The sequence below is a fragment of the Anarhichas minor genome, unplaced genomic scaffold, assembly GCF_050575085.1.
Source record: "Anarhichas minor isolate MPS153535 unplaced genomic scaffold, ASM5057508v1 ptg000027l, whole genome shotgun sequence".
NCBI classification, from domain to species: domain Eukaryota; kingdom Metazoa; phylum Chordata; class Actinopteri; order Perciformes; family Anarhichadidae; genus Anarhichas; species Anarhichas minor.
This window is the reverse complement of record NW_027466473.1, coordinates 10318473-10340276: the sequence shown is the minus strand read 5'-3', so window position 1 is coordinate 10340276 and position 21804 is coordinate 10318473. Positions and strand designations below refer to the sequence as shown.

Here is a 21804-nt window from a genome sequence, read left to right as displayed (position 1 = left end):
CATTCTATAATTAACTCTCTCTAGAGTAGTTTTATTGTTAGTGGTGGAGACTGTGATTCACACGCTGGATACAAATCACCTACCTACACATTTGGGATTCATAGGAAACAATAATTGCAATCCAGCCTCAGTTTTCTTTTTTTCTTCTCATTGATGTCAGCCTCATTGTTTACTGCTCCACTCTTAACGGCGTATTAAAGCTCCATCAAGTCACTGCTAATACAATCGGATGATTTCCTGCTGCTGCGGCGGCTTCACATTAAGTACAATCTACTGATGAATGGGTCTGTGTAGCTGCTCAAGGAGTGTTTGGTGTAGTATTTAACTGCATTTTCTGGTACCACCAGGACTGAAAGCTTCTTTCGAACTCTCCAACCAGAGTTGGTGATTGTTGGAGACGTACATTTTGTTTCTGTTGAGTTTGAATGAATGATGTTCTCTGACGATCGGCGAGGCACCATTGCGGTTTCTGTCAATGTCTGGTGGCTTTGAGGAGAGCATGTTGATTGTATGTTTTCTACGTCATTACATTTTAATAATTGTCCAAATTCCTGTTGATTTTATTTATTATATATTCACTTCGATGCGAAAATTAGCAGGTCCAACTGGGTGTTGGTCCAGCTCCGATCACTGCCGATCGGAGCTGGGGCCGACAAATAACCGTAAGTACTGCAGGGTCATTTGTCCCGGGTATAAATGGTGATTGTAACCTTTCCCACTGAAGACAAAAGCCAGATGTTAGTGGATGTTAATGGGTGTTTTTGGCTAGTGGGAAAGAAGCTTTATATAAATATATATAGTATATTGGCTCCCGGGCCAGTTGTACCTGATGTTGCTGTCTTCCATGTGAGGCTCATCAGGCCCTTCCACTTCATATGACATCATGCTCTCGTCTTGCTCCATGCCCATGCGGGCCGTCTCTTGCACTCTCTGTGGAGGTGCAGGTCGTACATCCAGTTCTCTGTCAGAGTCGCTACCACTCTCCGACAGTTGTATGGCTGGAGGGGACACACAACACAAAAGACTAATGATTAATGTTTGCTCACTGTCAGTTATATCACATAGAAAGAACATCAGATTTACACATTTTACAATGTTTTTGCCATTAAGTGAATGTTTGCAGCACAATAATGCTGTCATCTTATATTCTACATTCATGCATTCTTCTTAACATCTTCTTGTGTTGATGTGAATCCTTTTGCTTATTTTTTGGTATATATTGCTTCATTCTTATGTGTAGCTGTGAACATTTTCTGCAGCCGACCGCGTCCCTGCAGCTGGACTTACAGGAGAAAGGGTTGTCGCCCTCCTCTTCACTGGCGTCGTCCTCTCCGTCAGACATGAGCAGGTCCTGGTACAGCACGCTGGCTTGGGGTGGGCGGTTAGATATTCCGTCCTCTTCCTCTTCCTCCTCCTCCTGGTCGTGCATCCGTCTGCGAGGCGGCAGCAGCATGTCCTCCTCATCGTCTTCATCCTCTAGGTCTCCGTCCGCATCCTCTGCCTACAAAGACAGGACAGACAAGATTTGTCATAGTTAACTAAGTAAGAAGTACACAATACATAAAATTACAAATATGGAACAACAAACAATACAAAGAATTGTACAATCAAATAGTACAGGAGAATGTTTGAGAAGATAAAGGTGTAGAAAGATTTGACAACTGTTTCTTATAAAACAGTGTGAGGATTAAATAAATCCACGATGAATTCAAAGAACACCCCACTTCAACGCAACCAGGCCATCCAACTAAAATCAAGAAAACAGGAGAATCGTAAGTATGTTCTTAAAGTTTGTAAAATGAGAATTTTAGGCCACACAACGGCACGACCTGAAATTGGTCGTGCCGTTGTGCTCGCTAGTTGGTACGTTTTTCATCTGTGCATAAATGCACAGCCGCAGTGACCTCACAATCATCTAATAATCTTTTTCATAAATCTGTCTTTCTTACAGGAGCAGGAGTTTTGGGTTTGCCATCATCATCCTCCTCCTCAAAGCCTTCAATGTCCACATCTGACTCTTCCTCCCCGGGTCTTCTGCCGTGGCGACCCTGAGGGGGCAGTACGATAAAAGTCTTGACATCTCTTGCCAAAAGACAGAGCCAAGAAGCAAAATAACTACACTCACTTTTATGCTGTAATGTTATCTGTGATTGTCTGGTGTGAGGAACAACTTTAACTTGAGGTACAACAGAAGCCTGTGATCTAGCTGGGTGCTCTGAGGGTAGTTTGAGGAGAGGTGGCATGTGGTTGCGAGCCTTATTTCTGTCTCTCTCCGTACCTGCCCCCCTCTCTTCTCTGGAGCAACCACTAGAGGTCCCTCAGAGAAAAGGCTGCTGGTCTCTCTGGGCAGACTCCCTGAGGCCCCGCTGTCAAACAGATCAGCCGGCTGGCCAACGCCACACAGAGCGGCGCGCGCACACAAAGGGAGAGACGGGGCAAGACGGCAGGAACGAAGGAGAAAAACAGGGTGGGAGAAAAGAGACACTACGGTGAAGAAACTAGAGTAGAAAGATGAAACGTGAAAGTCTGGAAAGGAGAGTTAGTGCAGAGAACGAGTGAAGGAATACAAGGGCTAGGAGAACTACAAGGAGTGGAAAGGAGACTAAACGGCACGGAGAAACGTTCAGACTACCTGAAGTGGCACTTTACACACAGCTGGAGGCCTTAAGTCTTTTGTCGAGGTAACAAGATACCCAGGAAACCGCCATTTACCGAGCAAGTAAAACAAACCTGTCCCTGAATGCTCTCCTACCTGCGGTGTGTACGGCCCCGGAGTCATCGGGTCCAGACACTCCAAGTCGGCTGCATCTAGAGCGGCCTCTTTAGCGGTCGAGATGTCCTTCTCCAACTGGGTCAAGTGCTCATCATACTGGAGGCACAGAAGCAGGCGATTGAAACAATTTGGCAGCAATTTAATAAAAGATGTACAGGAATAACACAGTGATGTATGATTCTACACTATGCCTATATTGAATATATTTAATTATTTTCTACAATAATAGGGTGTGTGTGAAAAACAGGAGGGTAAACTATTCATTAGAGGGGAAAAGGTTTATTATAAATCTACATTTTAAAAGGCAAAGACTCAACATACCTCTGCCAAGGTTTGCTTGCACACATTGACAATATCCAGGGCTGTCTTGGTGTAAGGACTTTCTGCACCTGTGGAGGACACGCAGAGAGATGTGTGTGTAACGGTGCTTCAAACGACATCTTTACTGAACTAGCGACGGTCACAAAAACAGCGACGTTAACACAATTACCATTGTACTTGATGCTGTTGGCGTGGATGTAACTGACGTCTGACAGGAACACATCTCGGTTCTGGTATTTGTGTTTGGAGATGTACTGTTGAACCATGAAATAAAAACACACAAAAGAGGCTCAGTTTCTGTAAAAGTATTGCTGATATTCAAAATATCAAATGAGTATAGTTTGTATGACTCTCACCTTGCGAATGCTCTCAAGATCCATGGGGCATACGATCACCTTATAATAATCGGGCACAAACTTCTTGTTGACGGGATGGTGAAACGGCCATGACTATAGTGAGGGGGAGGAGTTAAGGGATGAGATCGTTAACGTTTTCCTGCATGTGAACTGATCAGTGCTCCCATATTGATGAGGGGTAAGAAAATGACAAGCGGGTGTGGACTCACATCGGGAACTACCATCATTTTCTGGGTCACAATGTTGTCGAGGATGAAGGAGAAGGCCACCTGATCGTCATCATCCAGCAAGGGGTTGATGGCTTTCTCCAGCCTCACCAGCCTGTCTTCCTTCTGCACACACACACACACACACACACACACACACACACACAAACAGAGGTTAAATAGTGAATAGGAAAATTGGCAAAAAGGGCAGTAAGATGATTAAATAGGACAAAATACTTAACACTCACCTCTTTCAGTTTAGCATCACACAGGTCCAGCATGGACTGCGCTACCTGCGTTATTGGATGTTTTGCCCCTAGTGCAACAAAAACAGAGAGCCGCCTTATAACACTTTGACGTGGGTTTAAAATGAAAGTCTAACTGAAACCAGAGTAAGACTTAAGTCTGTTTTTTCGAGAGAGGAGGTTAAACACGTTCGTATAACTTACCGTTGTAGGTGGCGCTGTTTTTGACGATGACTTCCACGGCTTCACGGAACTCGTCCCTTGATGGGTACATCCGCTTACGTACGTTCTCCCTCAGCGTCTGCAGGTCCATGGGCCGCGTGATGATCTTATAGTAGTCCTTCACAACCTTGGCATTCACTGGTGTGTGGAATGGATACGTCTACATAGAAGAGGCAGAAGAAGTAAACAAATGGGGCAGTAAAGCAGGTGACTGGACACAATGAAATGTTGTTGAGGTGGGTGCCTGCAGATCTTACGTTGGGGTGATCCCGCATGTCATTGATGATGCTCTCCAGCACAGAGGACAATGTCACCATGGGGTCCGTGCGCCTGCGGTGGATGGCCTTGTGTGGTTTCTGTGAATGTTACGAAGCAAAAGCAGAAGGATCAGCTAAAGGCACGCCGAGTACAACGTGTTTTAAGAGAAGCTGTGCAACATTGCCTACATTGAGGTAGTCGCAGTGCACAGCGTTGCCCACGCGTCTCTTCTTCTTTGGTGGGAGCTGTTGCTTGGGGAACTTGAGCACTAAAGATTTTCGGCGCACCTCATCAGCACTGCAGGAGAGAAGAAATGTCAGGAACTGCAGTGGCTACGGACCATTCATCTATAAGCGCCGTCTCTTGCTGCCCCATAGACCCAAATTTAGAAAATGATCAGTTACCTCTCAATGAGCTGCTTGCCCAGCACGATCTTGGTGCCCTCCACCTTGATCAGTTCCTCGTTGTCGTTGTGGATGACGGTCTTCTCCAGCTCCTCCTCCTGCTCCTCTGTCATAGCAACTGGGTTAGAAGGCGGGGCGTTGGTCTGATAGTACAGCGGGCAGAACTTGTTGGTTCTCATGTGCCCGATGGCTCCACATGCGCCGCACTTTAACTAGGAAAAAGACATTAAGGAACACGACAATTAATCTGCATGTGGTGTATGATCGTAATACTGAAAGAAGAACGTACACATCATCTACACCAATGGAAAGCCACTGGTTTGCATTTAGCTGGTGAGGAAACGGAAAGTAAAAGAGGAGTACTGAATCGGTGAGCTTACTTTGACCTTGAGGTCTGGTCTCTCCTTCACCTTCTTGGCCTTCTTCTCCGGGGGTCCCTTGATCTTGTCTTTCTCTTGGTTTCTCTTTAGCCTCCTCAGCTGCTCCTGAATACGCCGGCGCTCCTTCCTCATCTCTTCTCTGTGCTGCTCGTCGAAGAGGGCAAACTTTCGTCTGCAACCGCAACGATACACATTACAGGCTGTTTCACATTCGCTGGTTCAGTTGTGATGATGGCGGTGGCCTAAATAAGGGTCATTTCTACGATATTTCAAAAAACGACAACATCCTCAGATGTGAATAATCTTAGTCTGACATGGTGACATGGATCAAATACACACTGTGACATGTGTAAGAACACTGTTTGATTAGTGAGACCCACATGAAATCTTCATCCTTGGTGGTTCTGATCCTGGTGTAGGCGTCGATGACGGAAGCCTTGCGTACGGTCTCACATCGGACATATTCCTTGCCGTCCTCGTCCCTGAAGGTGCGATAGATCTTGAGACGGCGCCCTGTGGCCGCCGAGTTTAGGCTGGTGACGGAGGACGTGTCATCGTCCTTGTGGGAGCCGGTGGATAAGGAGCTGGCTGTAGAGTGAAGGGAAGTAAAGCTTACAGTTTAGAGACATTTTTCAACCTCACAAAGCTAATGCAGACGTGTCCTCAGAGCACCATAAAGATATCTGACTTTCAGAAACGTAGACTCACACAAGCCTTTCCGCCGCTCCTTGCGTCCCTTATGGTCACGATCGCTCTCCTCGCCCATCAGCATCCTGTGCAGCTCTTTCCTCTCCTGCTCCTCCCTCTCTCGGGAAAGCTGGGAGCTGGTCTTCTTGTTCTGCAGCATGTTCTCGATGTTCTTCCCCATCTCCTCAAAGTCACTGTCCTCCGCCGAGCTGCTGTCTGTGTCGGTGGACAGCACCTCTGTCGACTCCAGCACTCTGTGACGAGGGTGCAACAAGGAAAAGGACTCAAGGTGTGCTCGGACAGAATCCCGAAGAACACATATAACCCTGAATAAGAGTCTCACTTGTTCTGCAGGTCAAAGATCCTCTGGCACTCTTCCTTGTAGCGCTCCTGGTGTTCCGCAACGGAGAAACGAGAGCCTCTGGCAAACTTGCTCATGGGTCCCTCGCCCGAACGCGCCTGCTCCGTGGACATGGTTCTCACCACGTCAATCACCTCCCAACGCGAGAGCTTCTTGATCTAACACACAGACAGACGTGCAATGACTTTAACAAGCCTGAAAGGAAACACCCGAGCAGAGTTTTTGCAGGTTTTCCCAGTTAGAGTGAATAAAAGATAAGAGCATAGACAACAAAATGGTTATTGTAGACCACTAGGCTGTCCTTGCCTCAGCCACGGTCTTACCTCTTCCTCTGGAACACCAAACTTGCGCAGCAGCTGCTTGGCATTCTTCAGTGAGAGTCTCCTCAGGTCAGCGTCCGTCCCCGTCACCGTCTTCTTGGCAGGCTGTGGCTCTTTGTCATCCTGAAACACCACACAGGATCAAAGTTTTCACCCTCTATGTATTTACACAACGCAGAACATGGGGTGGCAAATGTGTTGCTTTTAGAGAGTCAGACCTTCTGTTGAGTGGGCTTGTTGGGCACTTTGACGTAGGAGAAACCCTCTCCACAGCCTGTAGGATCCGCCACGCCTGTAACCTCCAACAGGCATTTCCCCTTCATGGCAGAAATGAAGGCTCTCGTTGTGTTCCAAGGAGCGGTCCGCACCTGAGATGAGTTACACAGGATCAGCATGGTGTAAATCTGAAAAGTCTTTCTGAAGTCATACGCACTTAACTTGATTATGAGGAGGCACATACCTCGTCGTCAATCTTCATTTGAAAGTCCTCTTCGTTCTCCTCCTCTGGAGCAAAGAAGGACTTCTCACCATATCCAGCGTCCTAAAAGGTGTAAAATAACTTGTAGTGAAGCCATGCCACAGCAGTCGCTTGTGTGAAAGGGGTAGGGTTAAGAGGCAGATACTGTTACCTTGAGTCTCTGCTCTGCCACCAGCATGCTGTAGTAAGCGCAGCACTGCTCTGGAGACACCATGGCCCTGATCTCCTCCTCTGTGGGCAATCTGAAGTCAGGCTTCAGCACCCACCAGTTAGAGTCCATACCTGGCACGAGGACGGGACACTGTTAGACATTTCCTCGCATCTGCAACCTCTCGAAACACAGTAGGCAGTATCATAAGCAGAAATGTCAGAGTTTCCATTGTAGGTATGTGTATGTTAGACATTGTAGAAAACCATGACTTGCTGATTGTAAATACTAAGCATTTGCACCCTGTGTCCTTATACTGTCCTTTAACTACATCTTACCTTCAGAGTAAACTCCATAGTTGGTGTAAAAAGCTCTTTTCCTGTCCACATTCCTGTCTGTCAATTCAAGGCACACACACTCCCGAGCTCATGCACAGTACACATCTGTATAACCTCAACATTGCCCTGACACAACACACTGGGTTAGTCCAACAAAAGACGATGATCACTGAATGGTGGGCGCACAGGGTTAATGAATGAGCGTGGGCTACCTGTACGTTTGAAGTCCGCACAGAGTTTTAGCCGTTTCCTGATGCTGCTCTCGGAGTGCGAGGGAAAAGCTTTCTTTATATCCTCCATGCGGATTCTGCGGGGCCGGTCCTTGCTCTTCCAGAACAAGCGGTAAATGAACACCTGCAGAATACAGACGTGACACTTCAGCATTTGCAACAGCAGCAGCAGCAGCTCACGTTTCCGGGAGAGTTCAGGCAAATAAATATATACCTGCAGGAAGTCTCTGATGTGAGTGTTGGCTCGTTTGGAGTTGGGCCCTGGAACCTCGAATAAGGGGCACTGCTGACCTACTACGACCATGTCCACTAGCTCTCTAATGTAGAAGCCGTGTCGAGTTCGTAGAACCAAGAAATCCGTCTCTGGCATCTTGTGCAGGTAGATTGGTGCACGGAAGAGGTTGTTTTCAAATGCCTACAAGGAAAGGAGACATACCATCATATTGTTTGGCATGATGACAGAGCAGCGATGCTTCATATATTTGCCTAATTTGAGTGCTGAATATTTGAGTGGGAAGGTGCTGACCTGGAGCAGCTGTCCAGGATGAAGAGAGCCCAGGAAAGGGGACGTGTGGCAGTATACGGTCTCTCCATATTTACAGTCCGGTGCTCCGGGATCCTTGCCAGGTTTCTGAAGGACAAAAGGAACAACGTCATAATGCTACTACTGTCCAACAAAGTAGACAATATGGAGTCCGCCATTATCTGAAATTAACACCATGAAGAAATACCAAACAATTCTGCAAATTGAAATGAATATGACGATCACAATGTCTTGGCTAACAAAATGCAAAGCCAGGAGCGGAAAACAAAGGCTGGACTCACCCTTTTGTAGTAGTTTTTGATCTTCGTGGCCAAGCCAACTTGCATGATGAGAGGGGCGTATTCTTCACTGTACTCTGCCAGGATCAGATCTCCATCTTTACCCGTCAAGTCCTGCGGGGTTCTCATGAAGAACATGTCTCCTCCTCCTGACGCTTGCCGCTCCTGCTCTCGCATCTATACAAAAAAAAAAAACACATGCACTCGATAATTCACTCACGTACAAAAATTTGCAAAACACTAGAAAGGTCATGCGAGTGTTCACAGAGTAGTAGTTGCTTGTGTTGAACAGGGCTCCACCTTGGCCTTCTTCTTAATGTGTTTGAGCAGTGGCTGGACAGCGTGGGGACCTGGCTGAGCCAAAGCTCCAAATGAGTACTTCTTCAGAGTCGGGCGATGAAACTGCCGCAATTTCATGGGCCCCATGTGAGTGGGGAAGAAGGGCTGCCTCAGCTCCAGCGCCGGGATGGAGTGCTGTTAAAGACACAAAATGTACTTAAACTATAACATTTCTACATTTCAGCTGTTTTGAGCTTATTTCACAGGTTAGGAGTCTACTTTATATGGTTGATATTCAGTAGAAAATACAATTTAAAGCATATCCATGTTGCTCGTGTGCAGTGGGCTTTATCTGTATTTTTGCTGCTTACCTGAATGATGTTGCCACCGAACGTCCCCCTCAGGCCCTGCTGTTTAGGATAGTAGAACTCATCATTGGAGAGGTTCCAGGGGTCCTTCACTTCAGGCTGCGACATGTTCTGAGATGAGAGAAACCACATTGCCCACTAAAAGTAATGTCTTTTAAACCTTTTCCATTTTTTTTTTTTTTTCTACTGAAATGTGAGCAGACCATTGTCCTTACAGCTTACAAATAAATGGCACTTTACAAGACATTTGCAGCCTCAGGTGTAAGTATTCGGTCACTTTCATTTCATCATTTTATCCTTAATTATGTAGCCTTGAGCTTCCTTATTTTACCATTTTCTGTTTCAAATGACTCACATCTCCACTGTAGAAGCAGACCGTGTAATCTTCCATTTCACATAATCAAATGTGCGCCTTTGCGTGCCCTGAAGAGGCAGCTTACCTGCTGCGGCTCATCTTTTATCACCCCAGTCTTCCCCAGCAGGATGCGGCTCTTTTTGATTGCCGTTTCCTTCTTATTCTCTTTTGACGGGGAGTGGGAAGTCATCTCCTCCTTTTCATTCGGGATTTCTACAAGAGACAGCCGTTTGTCAAAAATAAGCAGACCATCTGCCTCGGTGCACCGACGACATCGTACACTGGTTTACAGGATTTACTGACAAACTAATAGTGGATGCTCTGTTAAGATGATATAAATTACACACAAATGTATGAAACATGTATGCATATATCAGATATTTTGTGATTATGAAGCCTAATCGGATGGGAATTCTGAATATACCGAGGATGATATTTTCATCATTGGGATCCAGTGTAAGAACAGGTGGCATGAGCATGCGATCCATCTCCTGGTCATCCCAGATGATGTTGTCTTCCCAGCGTCCGTACACCAACTCCTCGTTGTCAATTGGGAAAATGGAGAACCACGGACAGTCTTCTTCATGATAGGCTGCGGAGGAACAAGCACGAATGAGGATAAAAAAGGTCTGGGGAATCTCTTTGTATTGTGACCTAAATTCTCAAAAACTCACCTTGATTATCATGGATGGTTTTTTCCCGCTTAGAGCCAGAGATTGATGAAATTTTGGGCATGGGTGGAGGCGGAGGTGGCACCAACTGTGAATTACTTCTTGTGAGACCTGTCAAATTAAATATACTATTATATTGCTTTAACACACATGAAATATTACAGCCTTTGCGTCACACGCAAGAGATACTTCTGTATTTGTTGTGTGTCTTACCCTGCTGAGCATTGTAGGCATTAGCATTGCGGGTCATGCTAGAGGGCAGCCATCCTGCTAGGCTGGCTCTCTGAGTCTTTGTGCCCTTGTGTTTTACGTCCTCCCCGTTCCAGATAATATCGTCCTCCCATTTCAGCTGCGTGACCATCAGGAAGAGCTCATTCTCAAGGGCTGATCGTTCCTTATCGCCATCATCACTGTCTTCATTGTCGTCGTCCATCCGCCTCGGAAACTAGAGATATATCATACACAATATAAGTAAAACAACAAGTATAAATTTCATGTTAAGGCTGCGGACATCCACTGCGTACCTCATGAGCAGTATCTGTTCTTTTTTCAGGCCTGTCCTGCTGCTGAGGGTCACTGGTCTGCTCTTCTTTCAGCTTGAAGCCGTAGTTGAAGTTGCTTCCATCCTCGGAGACGCCTATCATGTCGTACCAGAGCTGCGCTGGACCATACCTCCATTCTGCTACTTTAGGTCGAGACTCTGCCTCCTTGTCCCCGTCGCCACACGTTTGTGAGAACTTGGATTCTACTGGAGCCATCATAGTTATCTGGGCGGTGGCACAGAAATGCATGTTCAGTGCTGGATACAGTGATAACTTGCTACCAGCTGACATTAGCGCATTCAATACCCCGCAACACTGGACATTTTACCTCATCGTCGGAGAGACACTGCTCTGGGGGAGGAGGGGGTGCATACTCATAAAGCCATCCGGACTTCTGCTCCTGGCTTTGCTCTGTTGGCTCTCCCTCTGGAGGAGGTGTCCCCGGCTGATGGTCGCGGTGCTTCCGCTTCTTCTTCCTGCGGGCACTCCTCCAAACGGATGGCATGTTCTTTCCAGGACCGAACAGCCGTAAGAATCTAAGCACCTGGAAGTACATCCGGCAGACAGCGGGTGTCAGTGAACACAAATTATGATTATAAAATAAACTTTTAGGATGTGTAATGATGAATCTCAGTAGACAGTGGCTGTAAAGACGCTTTACCCTTCCAGGCCTGAACTCTGGGAAGAGCTCTGTAACACCCGGCAGTGCTTTGGCAGCATCTTTCTCCATGATGCCAGCAAGAGGGAGGTTGAGCATATCTGGGGGGCCTCCCGCCCCCAAGCCCTGGCAGGGACGGTCAGTTTCTGACTCGGAGTCTGAGGAGCTGCTGAAGTCAACCTTCTCAGCCGTAGAGGATGGCGCGATGATGGAGGGCAGGATGATGCCATCACCCTCTTCCCCAACTGTATGGAGAGATAGTGACAGGTCACATCAGCATCAGAGACTATCAAACTTCACTTGAGCTATTTGAGATACAAACATTTGAACCTAATCTGGATTGCTATTGAGTTTACTATCTGATCAAGTGCACTTTACGTTCTTCAGAGACAATCTAAAACTCACAATAACATGAACTAGCCTTAGCAAATTCACCTGCTTACAGACTCCAGAGTTGCAGCTTAAACCTCTGTGGAAGGAGACAAGCCACACACAATCATTATGAGTGAACATGTCCTTACCGGTTGTGCTCTGAGCGGACGGCTCCTCTTTCTTAGCAGCTGTAGGAAGACTTGGTGGTGGTGGAGGAGGCATGAGCTTTGAGTCAATATCCTCGCAGTCAGCGTCATAGTCATCGTCATCATCCAAGTCTAAAGAATTTGAAAATGTTGAAAAATATTTATCATTTAACGGTCCAAAACCACTTTCAAATCCTTTGTCGGGTTGAATGAAAATTGTGGTAAAAGCTATATGCTGGAAAAAATAACCTCAAGTGAAAAGAGGTGTTTTTTTTGTCCTTTTTTTTAATAGAAAATACTTTTATTCATAAAGATGAGATAAATTTTAAGAAATAATGTCAATAAAGAAATAAAAAACAAAGTTAGACGTATCATTTTGACTTGAGTCTAACAACAATCAAACTCTAATATGACTCGAAGGCGCTGTTAGCTGATCACCTGTATTCCTGCTGGGCTGCAGAGACCCCATGGCCTGATGGTACTTCTTTGTCTCATCCTCAGCAACCTCACTGATGTCAGAATAATCAATGGCATCTTCTGTACTTTTTACCCAACCTGGAAGAGGAGAAATGTTGAAAATGGCATTGCAGCCTGTTCCTAGCTAAATTAATAATAAAAAAAAGTTAATTTTTAAAAGTTAAACCAACCGTCTTCGTCCACACTAACAGTCTCTCTGCTTTCCTCTGGATCATCCTCTTCATTGGCAGTGATCTCTGTAATAAGTGAGCCCAGGCCCAGTGAGCCCAAACCAGCCAAATGCTTTTTGGACTCCTGGGTGAGGAGAAACACAACAGAAAGTTGCAACAAGCAGTAAAAAAAAATACAAAATAACTAAGATCTAAAAGTTAATAATGAAAATGATATATCATATAAAATGTCCACCATTCATTTAATAAACTTAGTTCAAATGATATGCTCTTTATTGAAGTAGAAATCCTTGAAACACCCACACTGTCCAGAACACTGTCATCCTCCAGCTGTCCATCTTCGTTGATGTTTCCAAAGAGGAAGCCAGTCAGAGAGAAAGGCCGGTCTTGGTCCTCGTCACTGTCTGAGTCCGACATACTAAATGGACAACAAGAGAGATGCATTAACCTTTGACTTATTTTGACATGTATTTGTAAACATCTACGTCTTTAATATGCGTAACTGATGTGCTGCGACGTTGCACATACAAATGTCTATTTGTTTTCTTTTCAGTAGGCGTATGCTAATCATGCTCTTATTTTAATACTTGTGATGATGCTATTCTTAATACAATAAATAACAACAAAGTGCTTAACTTCCAATTTTGCGCTGAAGCTTTGTATCAGACTAACCTGATGCTACAATAAAGTAACGTTACAACGTTAGCTAGTTGCGCTCGTTAACGTTAGCTATATCGCCAGCAATATGATGAAAACAAAATATTGTAAAAGCCATATATGCACTTACCTCTCGTTACCGAACTTCAGATTTGGTGAAATTAGGTTTCGGCCAGCTTGCTGTATCTGGTGAATGATACAAGCTAACAGTAGGCTAGCTAATGTTAGCTGGACAAAATAACTTGCAACGTAGCTAACGTTAGCGTTAACTAACTCATATCTATGTGAAGATCATTTCTACGTGTGCCTGTACCATCAATGTGAGGTAAAAAAAAATCACAAAAATACATTGAGTTCAGTCTTTACACAGCCAGCTTCAGTAAAAAACTTTTATTTTTATTTGTGGAACAGACACCGCTAGCTAAGCTAGCTAGCTATTTACTAAGCGGAACGACCTAATCACCCGGATGTACAGGGTGAGGCGTTCAGGCACCCCCTGTAACGTGGTTAACTGTTGTGTTTGGCAAAATGAAGCGGAATCTTCATTATCCAGAAATAAATATGTGGCAGTCGTTTTGCAAGTATGCATAACAGAGCGCAGGTGCCTTTCTATTAGACTATTATATACTAGCAGTACTGCTGGATGCCTTCCTTGTATTTGCAAACCGTTCATGTTCAATGTTGTTATTAACCTACATGCATTGTTCATATGAATAGACATTCTGTTTCTTATGCTGGCCTCCTCTTGATTGGGCTTCTATTATGGAGCCTGTATGCGTCTCAGTACTTGCTTCATCCCATCCACTCCAGTTCCCTTTGGTCAGCAGGCTTAAGTATGAATCCCAAAATCTGACTTTTATCAGAGGGGATTTTTTTACACTCTTCAAACAAACATCATTCCCATGACAGGATGGATTATAAAATACCAATAGTATAAAGTGCAATACGTAGTGGACAAGCTTTAGTGGTAAAACAGGCTAAAACATATTATTTTACCTCACAGATTATGTCATCAATTCTCCAAATTAGGTCGTGGGGACCCAACTGACTTTTGAAAAGTTAAACACTATTATGGTAAGAAAAAAGAAGCTAACACAGAAACAGTTTAGCCAGTTTAATAGGTTTAAAACACTTGGTTTGGAAAAAGTACAAAAGTGATCCTGGACACCACAGTATGAAACCAGCCCAATAATGCAAGTTGATAGGTGAGTTCCTTTAAAAAGCATCTTCTACAGACATGTTAATTTCAACTGGCCTTACCATACACATACTGTACTCACTAAAACAGATACAAGCAATAGTTTAAATACAATGGCTGACCCCAGTAATACATTTACAAGTGATTCTTAAAAAACGAATAAAAGGGAGAGGGGGGGCAAAAGAAGTCTGACCACAATGCCACCCGGTGTCTGGCAGTAAAATCATGCATGTATTACAATCGTTCCACTAAAGAGAAACAGCAAAGCACTACAGCTGCCACACAGTGAGAAAGAGGGCAGCCAAGAGGTGTCTCTCCGTCAGACAGACTTTTTAAGTGTTCATTGGTTGTTTTATGAATCGTTACTGAGAGGGGGGGGGGGGGTCTCTACTGTTGAGCAGCAGCTCAGTGGTCCCCCTTCCCCAGTTTGCATACATTGTAAAGTTTCGCAGCATCTCCATTGAGGAGAACTTTATTTTTTCTTCCATGATCGCATAAATTTAGAAAAATATAACTAATTGCTATTGAAGAGAAAAAAAACCTAAAATGTGGGATATTCTCTGAGTATGTTGTGAGGAAATAAAAAAAGCTAAGAAACACAGTTGAATAAATAAATTGCATTACATCCATAAAAAGTAAGTGGATACATTTGAGTTGACAGAATGCTTTCCACATATGCACACCATGCTTTTTTTTGTTTTGGCCCGGCAGTGTTAAAAACGAGGGCTCCGTCCTCCACTCCACTCCAAAGTCACATCCTATGAGCCAGTGGAAAAGTCGCCATAAAATATCTAAAATATGCTGACATTTAGAGAAGGGTTTCTTTCGATTCAACAATTGACCTCCATGTGCAACATGGTCGCTGGCTTTAGCAGTTAAGAAGTTATCGATGTTAATGGCAATGAGGAAACACAGGAGGGAGACTTTCACAGTGAAAACAATGAAGCCGCTCTGTGCCGTTACCCGTCTGTCGGCCTATTGTTAGGGCAACAGCAGAGAACTCCCTGTCCGGTCAAACTTCTTTCCTTTGGAGAGGGCTGCCACTTGTTTCATCAACTCCCTGTTCTTGCCCTGTGGAAACAAACAATAGAGTGTTAGTATCATTTTAAACACCTTAGTGGAGGCATTTAGGAAATCACACTGCACATTTACATGGCAGTTTACCTGAAATCTGGATTTGAATTGCAGCAAACACACTTGCTGGCTTTAGGACACGGTGGTGTCAAAGCATTTACTATTATTACTTATGTACTTCATCATTCGTCTGGTGCTACAAGCTAAAGGGTTTTGCTCAACATGGGCTACCTTCAACTGTTTGGACTGTACTGATAAAAACACCTTTGGTGCACCAAACACGTCAGCAGCCAGAGTCACACTTATAAAAACAGCATAACAAAATAACACCACCACCAGAGTTTGACAGGAAATGGAGCAACTGCAGATCGTATCCATAACAACAGGCACACTTATGCAACAAGTGAATCATCCCGGGCACACATATGACACACAGACACAACATGGGTCTGATTAGCAAATCTAAGCAATTCATTCCCAATAGTGATCGCTATTTAACCCGGTGCAATGCACACCCCTACATGAAACAGATAAGATCAGCATGCAGTGTTTCTCCAACATGCCCTCCATGTAATGTCTATATACATGCCTATAAACTAAAATGCTATTGTATGAAAGTATTTAGATTGAACCGGTGTGCAGGACAAACTGATGTTTGATAGCTTCCAACAATATTACCGATAACAGACTGGTTGGCAAAATGACAAAGAATGTGGTGTGTACTCCCACGCATTGTTCTGTCGAGTACACGGGAGATACTTTTACATTTCCAATCGTGATGTTTTAATATCCAAATAATAAGAATAAAATAGGGGTTTAAGAACAAATTAAAGACGTACTTGAAACAATAATAATCTCGGGAATGGAAATTCAGGTGGGACTGGGTTTGCTTGGTTATTTCTACTTGGCTCTCAGAGGGAGATAAATAAAGCTGGTACTTGAACTGATGAGATTTAATGGACAGGACTAAAATATAAGACACGCTTTAGTGAGGATTATGTTATCACACCTCCTGCACATCAGAACATTGAGACTCTGTAAACCTCTTCAAACCCATATGACCTCTTTAGATGCAAAACAATAAGTATAAAAACAAGTATAAAGTATATATAAATATATTTATAAATGCACCAAAGTGCCATTACAAACTGATATACTGAATACAGTGTTAATGTTTTTTGAGGATAGCTGAAGGTAGTTTTAAGATGGTGGAAATAGAAAAAAGATTAAATTAAACAACACAAGAACCTAGAAAAATGTGAATAGAGACCAAGTGTGGCATTGACACTGAAGAATGGACTGACGTTGGCGAGTGTTTTTGTGACATGTCACTTGTGCGGCGATAGTTTCCCACCTGTTGGTGCTCCATAGACTCTTTGTGCGATTTATCCATTTGGTTCATCTTGACTCTCATGTTGGATTCCTGGTACTGAAAGTCTGCTTTGATCTCTGTGAGCTGGAGGGAAATTTAATTATCAATACATGAACCACAAAAAAGCAATCAGCAGCGATGTGACTTTGGCTCATTGGCGCAGGAGGTCGGGCGAGGCTGATGACCTACCTTTCGCTCCTTCTCGAGAATGGTTTGATCCCTTTGCTGCAGAAGTCTCTTCATCGACATCACTTCCTCTTTCAGCTGGCTGATGCGAATGAAGTTGTCGGTTCCTCCAGAATCCATCGACTGGGTGATGGAACTGCTACTGGGAGAAAGGAAAGAGCATGAGGCCAGTACCAGCACAAGTGGAAGGAAAAACATAGGCAGGATGTTGTTTTTTTTTTAGATGAGCCTTTCTTTTAGGTGACTAAAATACATTTTGTTGCTTCCCCCGTCCACAACAGTACATTGCTTTGCTTCGACGGCCATCTACTGTAGGCGATACACTGACTACATATAAGTACTTTGTAAAACCCCACTTCGAATCTCTTTAATGCTTTCCCCAAACAATTACAACACTTATCATACCTGTCCCCGTTGGATGGCTTCATCTCCAGTTTTGGTTTCTTCTTTGGAGTCTCCTTCTGGATTGAAGACGATTTATGGCTGCGAAGAAAATCAAAATGACAATGTACAACTTGGGCCTAAAAACTAAATCAATACATTGTTTTCTGATATATTATGCAGTTCAAATGAGAAGGAAAGTGTCACCTCTGCTTCCACAGTCCCTGCTCCTGCTCAGGACTCAAACTCCCACTCAGTCTGCAAAAGATAAGTTAGCCGTCAGTTGGCTGGACCCAATTTAACCATGTAGTGGCAGCAACCACACTTACATTGTTTCACTATTCTCAACAGTTACACAACAGAGGACGTACTTGTGATGGGAGGTGCTGTGTCTGTGTTGGTGGTGGTGGTGAGGTCTGGAGTGGTGGTCTTTCTCATTCAGGGATGAGGAGTTGGAGGAGCCGAAGCCCTTCCTCTGCTCCTTGGTCTTCTGCAGGACACGGCGGTAGGACAGAGTACAGAGCCAGCACAGCAGTTTCCCGTCCACCTGCGAGACAAGTAGGAGTCAGTAGTTTATAAGAAATTCTGTTACGCATTCACTGTCAAAGTAGACTGTAGGTATATAGGGTTCATACCTTTCTCCTGCCCTCCTCCTTACGGTCAAAAGCACACTGCTGTTTGCACTGCTCACAGGTCTGTGGAGGTCCATATTTCTTCTCTGAGTTAGTACAACGCTGGCACTTTGTCCCAATAAAAGCTGCAATGATGTTACAGTACTGGCAGGGTTTGGGCTGTAAAGACGGACAAAAAACGACAACAATGTTAAAAGTGTATTCACACATGAAAATAATAAATGTACACTCAGTGCAACTAGAGGAATACAACTGGAGTTCAAGGCGCTTAAGAAACCTGTTACTCACCGTTCCAAACTGTTTGACGTTCTGAGCACACTTCTTGCAGATTGTATTGGTTTTACTGTAAAGAATAAAACGTGGGGTTTTACGGCCCAAAATAAATGCAAAAAAAATGCAAAGACATTCAACTATTAACGCCACAAATAAGCACTGAAATTCATCACAAGGAGCACATTATCTCACCTTTCCTGCTGAAACTCAGATCTGCAGAATGTGCACTTCACTATTGGATGTGCGATGCGACACTCCTATGGCGACAAATCAAAGAAATATTCTCACGAGTGCGAAAATGAATCTGTGCAACAACAATGAACACACCAGAAGACGAGACTGACGCAACTCGCTGTGTTTGGCAACACACCTTGACGTTTGTTACGCAAGATCTCTTGGCGACAACATCTGTGAAACCAACACCTGACTATGTGGGTGCATACGAGAGACTAAAGTGTACTGTAAATGATTTTGTATTGTAACTTTGTTTAGTCAACCCAACACGGTATTGCAGTAGGGCACCGTTTACCAGAGCCATTGTTGGATAACTGTGGGTGGCTTTCTTACATATTAAAATAAAAGAAAGAGAAATCTAACTAATTACTTTATAGTTTTCACACGTTGACCTTGTGCTTTAACTATCCTGTGCAAAGAGAAGTTCTCTGAATATTCAGTGCACACAGTTAAGTAAAGAAAGGTGGGAACATTAGGCCACCACAACACATTCCTCTGACAGAAAAAAAAAATGTCTGCGAGAGCAACAAGTATGTGCACACACAGACAGTAATTCTCACAAGTATAATTAATTCAATGCCCCGAGAATTAAAGTTCAGCAGGTAAAGATGAACTATGATTGTGTTATTACTCATCTCATAAACAGGATTGTCGCGGGGATGATCTAAACAAGATTACAGTCACAGCATTAGCGCTTCCAGGTTGGAAGGATGTTACGTAATCTGATCTTGCTTAACTTGTAACACCACCAACACACCAAGTCGGAAATAACACTCGAGCAAACATCCACACTCGGGATTGTTGTTGTGTCTCGTTGGCGGTCATCCTCGATCTCACACACACACACACACACTGGTACCTTGCACAGCTGCTGGCCCTGCGACAGCTCCTCGAAGGGGTACCGCTGGTTACACTTCGTACAGGCGTACAGAGCCGACGTTGCCATTCTCCCCCAACTGATGTCACCGCGCTAGAAGAGGTTAGCGGAGTCCAGCTGCAAACTGAACGGATTAACGGCGCTATTTCCTCTCAAGCCGTTCGCTAATTTAGCACACACAGTGTTGGCGTCCAGTGTTAGCTAGCTCGGCTAGGTAGCGTAGAGCAACACAGAAGTAGCTTAGCTTGAGGCAGCAGGCGAAGAACAATAAACTCCAAATATTTGTGATCTTTCACCGCTCATACGTCATCCAACCAGTCGAACTTGCGATCAATCATTAGTTATGCCGTCACACAAGCAACCCGTCCGCACGTATCTGTCTATTTAAATGAAGTTTCCGCTGTTCTCGCCTAGAAAGGTATTTTCCTGTTTTCCTTCTCTCTTTTTTTGTATCGACGCCGTCGTCGTCGTCATGTAACCGGAAGAGGTCGACGGCTCCAGCAGAAGAAGAAAGGAAACCTATCGCGACACAACATCCGTCCGCGGGATTCACATTTTGAAATGCGCAGAGCCAATCACATGTCTGGATTCACCCGACACGCTCCACATACTGTATGGTCATGTCATTAATCAGAGCATTTTATAACTAGTTTAATGGTAACATCAGGACTACAATAGCACTGGGCATCATTGCTGTTATTCCACCGTGTGAAGATATATGTAAGTGTCACTGTTGAGTCAGTAATGACAGGTTACATCATCTCAAATGGAAACCATCGCTACTCGTTGGAAGTCTGCTAATTATCAATTTTCGACAAATGTTTGGAGATGGCTATAAACTGAACTCATCCCGGTGTAGTCAGCCACGCTGCAGCAGTGTGACTGTGAAGGTCCCGGGGCTCTAGAGAGTCACAAGATAATCACAAGTCAGGCTCTGAAACAAACGATCAGTGATGGATACATGTACTGTTCATTCACAATCAGCCTTGTTGGCCATGTATGCGTAATGCATACAAGGAATTTCAACGTACATACACAGAAATAAACAAGGACAACAAAGTTAAGCATAAACATACTACTACTATGTACTACTATGTACAAACAAATATACAAAGTATATATATAAACATGAAACACAATGCCAATGAAATGGAGATAAAAGTGATACAAATGATGCAGAGTGCAAGGGTGCTTGAATAAATATGGAATCTGGAAACAGGATACTTTATGTACATAAGGTAGGTGGAGTTTATACTGTAAATATATATAATTTAGAATATATAGGTTTCAGATTATTACAGTGTACAGTGTATGGCAGAGCATCTGTAAATATCGGTTTGACCCAACAAGATATCACAAACTATATGATATTCAGCATCATACCAACATAGGTCATGTGTGACTCAGTGCTTATTCCAACTGATTAGATCTCACATTTCCATAAACATTGTCAGAATGAGGTTATTTGCGGGTGGAGTAGTTTCTATCAGGTCCAATTGTTTTCTGTAGTGAATCCATTGAGGGGGTTTTGGATAACCTGGTTTCAGGCGTAATTCGGTGCAGCAGCGACATTAAGTTCCATTTTATTATTTAAAAACAAAACACTTAATAAAATACAGCTTTAACATTTGTTGTGGTATCAGAAGTTGTAATGGTAAAATTAGGAGCAGGTAAACCTTACTTTACCTCAGCTGCCATGATGGATGGAGAGATGAGATAGACCCATCAGCTCCAGTTCCGGTCTCTTTCCTGTCCCCCGAATCAGTCCAACTTACTGTCTCCTCGTTTCTCCTCTCATGTCCTTGTGTGACTCCTTGGAATCAGCTTCTTGTTCATTGACAACAGCCAGGTAAATAAATAGAATTAGCCTTGCTGCATCACAATGAAAACTTGTAAGAAGCCGATGAACATATGGAAATAGTGTTTCCTCCAAAAACAAACATATTAATACACTTTGACACTTGTGTAACAAGTTTTGAAGCAATGAAGTGCATACAGCACAGCAGCCTAGCTTCAATCATGTGGAAAAACTATCGTACTATATTAACTATACGTTTTTAAAGAGGGAGCAATGCAATCTAAGTGGCAATCTAAATTCATTTTAAGTAATGGGCATTAATAAAAAGCTAATATCAAGAGAATAATAAGCCTGTTAATAAGTAAAAGATGCCTTAAAGCCAATTTATGGCGAGTCATCTAATATTTAGGTATAAGAGTGAAGCTTGATTATGAATACTGTTTTCAGAGCCTCTGCAGTTTCATTTACCCTAAAGCACATTCACACTGTAAATGCCAGACTTAATTTATTATAAAAGTTTACTTTTTCTTATATC

General features: G+C 43.7%; 2 protein-coding genes across 5 annotated transcripts in view; both read right to left on the bottom strand.

Annotated features, from left to right (window-relative positions):
* Positions 1–13705, bottom strand: part of taf1 (TAF1 RNA polymerase II, TATA box binding protein (TBP)-associated factor) — a 28343-nt gene extending 14638 nt beyond the window's left edge. The window contains exons 1-41 of one of the 4 annotated variants that reach the window (XM_076101193.1): positions 13375–13703; positions 12891–13005; positions 12588–12711; positions 12379–12495; positions 11944–12072; positions 11426–11667; positions 11093–11308; positions 10747–10989; positions 10436–10667; positions 10226–10333; positions 9976–10143; positions 9637–9764; positions 9200–9307; positions 8850–9023; positions 8553–8726; positions 8254–8358; positions 7942–8142; positions 7710–7851; positions 7498–7554; positions 7163–7293; positions 6994–7074; positions 6752–6901; positions 6537–6656; positions 6196–6371; positions 5874–6106; positions 5546–5753; positions 5166–5337; positions 4786–4997; positions 4570–4678; positions 4381–4479; positions 4106–4283; positions 3905–3972; positions 3660–3782; positions 3451–3543; positions 3264–3348; positions 3095–3162; positions 2753–2869; positions 2279–2386; positions 1950–2048; positions 1288–1501; positions 827–998 (exon numbers count right to left, since the gene is read on the bottom strand). In XM_076101193.1, coding sequence (XP_075957308.1) covers positions 827–998; positions 1288–1501; positions 1950–2048; positions 2279–2386; positions 2753–2869; positions 3095–3162; positions 3264–3348; positions 3451–3543; positions 3660–3782; positions 3905–3972; positions 4106–4283; positions 4381–4479; positions 4570–4678; positions 4786–4997; positions 5166–5337; positions 5546–5753; positions 5874–6106; positions 6196–6371; positions 6537–6656; positions 6752–6901; positions 6994–7074; positions 7163–7293; positions 7498–7554; positions 7710–7851; positions 7942–8142; positions 8254–8358; positions 8553–8726; positions 8850–9023; positions 9200–9307; positions 9637–9764; positions 9976–10143; positions 10226–10333; positions 10436–10667; positions 10747–10989; positions 11093–11308; positions 11426–11667; positions 11944–12072; positions 12379–12495; positions 12588–12711; positions 12891–13004 — 5798 coding nt within the window. In that variant the 5' untranslated portion in view covers position 13005; positions 13375–13703. Of the gene's footprint in view, positions 1–826; positions 999–1287; positions 1502–1949; positions 2049–2278; positions 2387–2752; positions 2870–3094; positions 3163–3263; positions 3349–3450; positions 3544–3659; positions 3783–3904; positions 3973–4105; positions 4284–4380; positions 4480–4569; positions 4679–4785; positions 4998–5165; positions 5338–5545; positions 5754–5873; positions 6107–6195; positions 6372–6536; positions 6657–6751; positions 6902–6993; positions 7075–7162; positions 7294–7497; positions 7555–7709; positions 7852–7941; positions 8143–8253; positions 8359–8552; positions 8727–8849; positions 9024–9199; positions 9308–9636; positions 9765–9975; positions 10144–10225; positions 10334–10435; positions 10668–10746; positions 10990–11092; positions 11309–11425; positions 11668–11943; positions 12073–12378; positions 12496–12587; positions 12712–12890; positions 13006–13374 lie in introns of all 4 variants that reach the window. The other 3 variants (XM_076101192.1, XM_076101194.1, XM_076101196.1) reach the window with 3 other exon arrangements.
* Positions 13706–14343: 638 nt separating this feature from the next.
* fam76b (family with sequence similarity 76 member B) lies at positions 14344–19961 on the bottom strand. The gene is made up of 10 exons (XM_076101916.1): positions 19454–19961; positions 18553–18617; positions 18376–18430; positions 18091–18246; positions 17827–18002; positions 17663–17713; positions 17480–17557; positions 17078–17213; positions 16871–16972; positions 14344–15513 (listed from the first exon to the last, which is right to left on the bottom strand). Exons 1-10 carry the CDS (start codon positions 19538–19540, stop codon positions 15424–15426), a joined length of 996 nt encoding a protein of 331 aa, XP_075958031.1. The 5' UTR covers positions 19541–19961; the 3' UTR covers positions 14344–15423.
* Between the last annotated feature and the right edge of the window lie 1843 nt (positions 19962–21804).